This window comes from Lepus europaeus, chromosome 1, assembly GCF_033115175.1.
Source record: "Lepus europaeus isolate LE1 chromosome 1, mLepTim1.pri, whole genome shotgun sequence".
Lineage (NCBI taxonomy): Eukaryota > Metazoa > Chordata > Mammalia > Lagomorpha > Leporidae > Lepus > Lepus europaeus.
In genome coordinates this window covers 4,113,540-4,119,539 of record NC_084827.1, presented here as the reverse complement: position 1 = coordinate 4,119,539, position 6,000 = coordinate 4,113,540, and the positions used below count along the sequence as shown (strand labels likewise).

The 6,000-nt window shown below is 46.6% G+C and overlaps 1 gene segment (V, D, J or C); it reads right to left on the bottom strand.

The window, feature by feature from the left end:
• On the bottom strand, window positions 1-5,695 carry LOC133761843 (T cell receptor beta variable 13-like). The segment is given in 2 exon segments: window positions 1-356; window positions 5,602-5,695. Coding segments are annotated over 2 exon segments (450 nt in total).
• Window positions 5,696-6,000: the final 305 nt, after the last annotated feature.

Here is a 6,000-nt window from a genome sequence, read left to right as displayed (position 1 = left end):
TTACATCTTCAGCTGAGACAGAAAGTTTGGGTACAGAAAGCCAGTAACACTACAGGGCTGTGCCAAGCTGCTGGCGCACAGATGCAAGGCTGAGTCCCCCGGCTCCAAGAAGCTCACGTTGAGCTCAGAGTGATAGTCCTGGAACTGCTGAGCTGAGAACCGGTCGGGGATGTTTCCTTTTTCTCTCTGCATCGTTTCCAAATACTGAATGAGAAAATGGGGGCCCTCTTCCGGAAGCTTCTGGTACCAGGACACAGTGTTGTGTCCTGGGGTGGGAGAGCATTTCAGACTGGAGTTTCCACCTTTTCCTTTGATTAGGTGTCTCAGGGACTGGATAACTCCAATGTTCAGTGAGCCTGTGGAGGAAGGAGACAGAATTAAAGACCTGCTGCCCACTGGGAGAAGATGATATTCCAACAGCTGTGAAAAGCCATGGATTTGGGAATTTCCCACCCGTGCTGAAGGCTCACCTACTCCCACAAGCGAAAGGGTAACACAGCAGAGGAGCCTGGGGCCCCAGGCGAAGGAAAGCAAAACGGGACGAGGTATCTCCTCACTCAGGGCGCTGGTCCCCTGCGACGAGAGAGCAGGTGCTTTGCTCCTCCCTGTTCTCTAATGGGAGGGTTTGCCCGTGACGTAGACACTGGCATCCCTGGATGCACTCAGCTGACCATGGCCTTCCAGGGCAGGGGAGCTGGCTGTGCTGGGCTAGGCAAGGTGGGATGGAGTAGACATGCAGCCCCACAGCTTCTCTCAGTTTCCTCTGAGGCTGGTGCCCTTCTGTCTGCACCGGCTTGGGCATACAGGCTGCTCCACCACACTCCTTCCAACATCAACCCCTAGAGACGTCTCAAGCCACGCAAGGCTGCAGTTCATGCCCCAGCAGTGACAAACACCTGTGCAGGTGAATGGGTGGGCGAAGACTGTCCTGCCCCAGGACAGCCTCTGGATCACCACGTATTATCCTTGATGCAGGCACCAAGCCGAGACCGCCTCTCCTCACTCTCCTGCTCCCAGACAGCACCATCAGCTGCTCACTCAGTGGACCCACAGTGCCCTCAAGTGGCCAGTGCCATCCCTGGGCTGTATCTCTGTTGAGTGCTTTCTGACTTGGCCAGGGCACAGCGCAGTCTTTACTGCTGTCAAGTTAACTTGCACAAATTCAGCTTGTTCTTAAGACAGAAAGGGCTTTTAAAAATAATTTATTATATTTATTTGAGGGGCAGGGAAATATAGGAAAAGAGAGAAATAAAAAGAGAGAGCAAGTGAGGGCTCCCTCATCTGCTGGTTCACTCTCAAATACCTGTAATAACCAGGGCTGGACCAGGCTGAAACCAGGGGCCCAGAACCGCATTTGGCTCTCCCACATGGGTGGCAGGGGCCCAGCTACTTGAGCCATCATTTTCTGCCACACAGGATGCATGAGCAGGAAGCTGCATCAAAAGCAGAGTCGCCAGGACTCAAACCAGGCACTCCAAGATGGCATGCAGGTGTCCCAAGCAACTGCTTAGCCCACTGCACCATAGCACCTTCCCTAATATTTTTAATAGCTACAGCATTTACTTTCCTTTTACTGCACAGTCAGGAAGAACATCTGCTGTCCTTCTTCCAGATCTTTTTTTTAAAGATTTTATTTATTTACCTGAGAGGTAGAGTCACAGACAGTGAGAGGGAGAGACAGAGAGAAATGTCTTCCTTCCGTTGGTTCACTCCCCAAATGGCCGCAACGGCCGGAGCTGCGCCGATTCAAAGCCAGGAGCCAGGAGCTTCTTCTGGGTCTCCCACGTGGTTCCAGGGGCCCAAGGACTTGGGCCATCTTCTACTGCTTTCCCAGGCCACAGCAGAGAGCTGGATCGGAAGAGGAGCAGCCAGGACTAGAACTGGTGCCCATATGGGATGCTGGCGCCGCAGGTGGAGGATTAACCTACAGTGCCATGGTGCCGGCCCCTCTTCCAGATCTTTAAGATTCTGCTGTTGCCATCACAGAGGACTTTGAGCCCCTCATTTGAATTTTTATGGCAAGGGTCCGCAATTTCTGTAAAGGGAAAATATCCTATGTTCTGTACACTGTGTGTTCTGTCCCAACTACTCAATTTTGTCCGTGTGGTACAAGCACATAAACGAGCGGGTGAAGATGTGTTCCAGTGTAACTTGTTTTATGGATGCTGAAATTTGGATTTCATATGTCTCGTGTCACTGGATATTATCAGTTTGTTATCACTTTAAACAGCATTGTTAGCTTCTGGCAATCACTTCAGCCATTATCACTGCCTCTCGAGGTCTGCATTGGCAGGAAGCTGGAGTCAGGAGCTGGAGTGTGGAATCAAACCCAGGCCTTCCGGTGTGCGATGCAGACACCTAACTGCTAGAAGAGACACTCGCTCCTGTGCACGTTCATCAGGGTGTGTAGATGGTTCATAGTTAATGCGATTGTTTGACCTGGTTATGTTCATTTCTGTTTGTCAGTCTCTTTGCTGTTCCTTTTCTTGATGCCATCTGGTGGATTAGCTGAGCGCTTTTCTAATTCTGTCCACCTTTGTTGACTTATTAGCTGTAACTCTGCACCTTGTGATTCTAGTGGTTGCTCTTGTGTCGGTAGTAAACAACTCTATTGAAATATGGTCTACTTTAAAGTGACTTTGCAAAGATTGTGAAAACCCTATGTGGTATATTTATTGATATAGCTCCTTCCTGTCTTTATGCTACTATGTTTATAGGTTTTATTTTTATGTATATTACCCACCTTGTGCCATGTTGTAGTTATTTTTGTGTGAAAAATTATATTTTAAAGAAATTTAAATTGTAAAATTTGTTTTTGGCACCTCCAATGATGTATTAGGTTAAAGTCACCCCTTCACTCATTGAAGCCCTCTGCTCTGTGCCATTGTGAATTATTCACTGTTTTTTTTTTATTTAGTAAATGTAAATTTCCAAAGTACAGTTTATGGATTACAATGGCTCCCTCCCCCCCCCCCCGCATAATTTCCCTCCCACTCGCACTCCTCCCATCTCCTGCTCCCTCTCCCATTCTATTTATATCAAGATTCATTTTCAATTATCTTTATATACAGAAGATTGATTTAGTATATATTAAGTATATATATTTTTTTTGGCCAGAGTGTCTTGGCTTTCCTTGCCTAAAATACTCTCATGGGCTCTTCAGCCAGATCCGAATGCCTTAAGGGCTGATTCTGAGGCCGGAGTGTTGTTTAGGACATCTGCCATTCTATGAGTCTGCTGTGTCTCCCACTTCCCATGTTGGATCGTTCTCTCCCTTTTTGATTCTATCAGTTAGTATTAGCAGACACTAGTCTTGTTTGTGTGATCCCTTTGACTCTTAGACCTATCAGTGTGATCAATTGTGAACTGAAATTGATCACTTGGACTAGTGAGATGGCATTGGTACATTCCACCTTAATGGGATTGTATTGGAATCCCCTGGCACGTTTCTAACTCCACCATTTGGGGCCAGTCCGATTGAGCATGTGCCAAATTGTACATCACCTCCCTCTCTTATTCCCACTGTTATATTTAACAGGGATCACTTTTCAGTAAAAATTATTCACTGTTTTATCATCAGTTCATTATTTTTTCTCCTTTAATATCTAATCTCCTAATTCCATCCAGTATATTTTTCATCATCACAAACATTCTGACTTTTATCTTTAAAAGCTTGTTAAATAAATTCTTATATCTTCCTGTGTCTGCAAGAGTTTGAACACATGGACTACAGTTACAACAGGTTTTTAATAACCTTGTCTACCCATCTGTCTTTACTGGGTTGGATTCTACTGATTAATTTTTCTCCTCTACCATGACAGATTTTCCTTCTTCTTTGTATCCCTGCAGTCTTTGATTACATGTCAGATGCTGTGTATTTTATATTTGAGGGGGTCACATGTTTTAGTACTCCTATGAATATTCTTAGCTTTGTTCTCTAATACCCTTAAGTTGCTTAGAAACAAAAAGCAAAAGAAAAAAAAAAGAACCTCTCCATAGACTTTTATTATTCTTGATGAATTTGGCAAGCTGATTCTAAGATTTATATGGAATATAGAAAATTTATTTGCATATAGATATGTAAATTTATGTAAATATAAAGTGTATATAAAAGAGTCAAGAGCAATTAAGAATCCTTGATAAAGGGAAAGGAGGTTGAGGAACTAGATGATCAGTTACCAAGAACTGTTACAAAGCCATGGTAAACAAAGCAGGGTGTTGTCCTGTCTGCATAGTGAGTGTCGGCCAGACCAGCTTGGATGATACCAAGGCGCCTTCACCTCAGAAATTCTCAGTCACAGTAGTATACAACTGGTGTTTATGGTTTTTTAAAATATATTTTATTTATTTATTTGAGAGGTAGAATTACAGGCAGTGAGAGGGAGATTCAGAGAGAAAGGTCTTCCTTCTGTTGGTTCACTCCCCAGATGGCTGCAATGGCTGGGGCTGCACCAGTCTGAAGCCAGGAGCCAGGAGCCTCTTCCGGGTCTCTCACACAAGTGCAGGGGCCCAAGGACTTGGGCCATCTTCTACTGCTTTCCCAGGCCATAGTAGAGAGCTGGATGGGAAGAGGAACAGCCTAGACTAGAACCGGCGCCCATGTGGGATGCCGGCACCGCAAGCAGAGGATTAACCCATTGTGCCAGGGTGCTGACCCCAGGTGCTTATGTTTTTTCACATTTTGCTGCTTCTACTAGATGATGCCCTGGAACACAGACTATTCTCATCTATTACTATCGCTCTCCTGTCACCTGCTTCCCACAAGCCTGTGTAAGTGAACACCCTAGGCACTTATGGAGGGGATGGAAGCTGGAGACACTATGTCCACGCTACGTGGGAGATGCTCAGGAATTGAGCTACAGCAGCTACAGAGGTAGAAATTTCCCCAAGCATGTCTGGAACTGCCTGCTCCCGGGAGACAGGACAGTTGAACAGAGGCAAATGTCACTTCCTCAGAGCTCTAAGAATGAAATCGTCACTTGAAATACAGAGCCAAGGGTTTCTAAGTATCTGATTCTTGGTGTGCTCAGAGCAGAGTCCTGTAAGTGCGTGCACAGGCACCTGGTCTTGAGAAACAAAGACGGACCTAGGGAAAGAACTCCATCCCACCGAGCACTGAGCAGGCAGAGGACGTCTCATAACGCTGGCGCTGCAGGGACAAAAGGCTGGGCACCTCACCTCCCTGTGCCCGGTGGATGTGTGTCCTGGGAGATGCTGTCCCTGCTTCCGTCTTCTTGGGTGGGAAGGGTTCAGTTCTTTCTTCCCCACGGCCTCCTGTGCAGCAGCAGTGAAGAGAGAGGCACACAGGATGCAAAGTGGAGCCTTGGTCTCCCAGCCTTTGTGGTGGCTCTCTGAGTCGCTGTGCTGCCCTTACCGGGCTCTGGAGATAAGGATGGACTTGAGAATCTCCCCTCGGTGTCCGTGCTGCTCATTAAATCTGTAGCTAACATGGGATCTTAATGAAGTTCAAAGACATCTGCAGGTCCCAAAACACCTGGCCATCCTGTGGTGAAGGTTTTAGGTTTAACCCATGCATTCAGCACACTCATGGCGCTGCAAGCCATCTGCTTGATTCAGGAACCCAGCACAGGGTTTTGTTACCTGTCGTTTTCTCGGGAACCTCTCTCATCCTTCGCTCAAACTGCTTGGTGTCATCAGGGGTAACCTTGTCCTCAAGTCTCAGCCCTACTTCCATAGGAGGTTCCACCCCTCTACACACACATAAATCTGAAATAGTTTTCACTCGACCCTGCTGCTGACTTCACAGTTGTCTGACACAGAACACCTTCTGCTCCCTCTAATCCTTCCCTTACGTGGCCAGTAGCACTTCATCTATACTTGAGGAACAGGGAGCAGTCTTGATCCCAACCCCCATAAAAGAAACCCACAAAGCAGGTCAATGTTAATTGTAAGTTCACTGTCTAGAAGAGGTCATTTATGGGAATGACTAAAGTCCAGAGTTTGCAAATGGCCAGCAAGCCAAACCCATTTCAGTTCTGG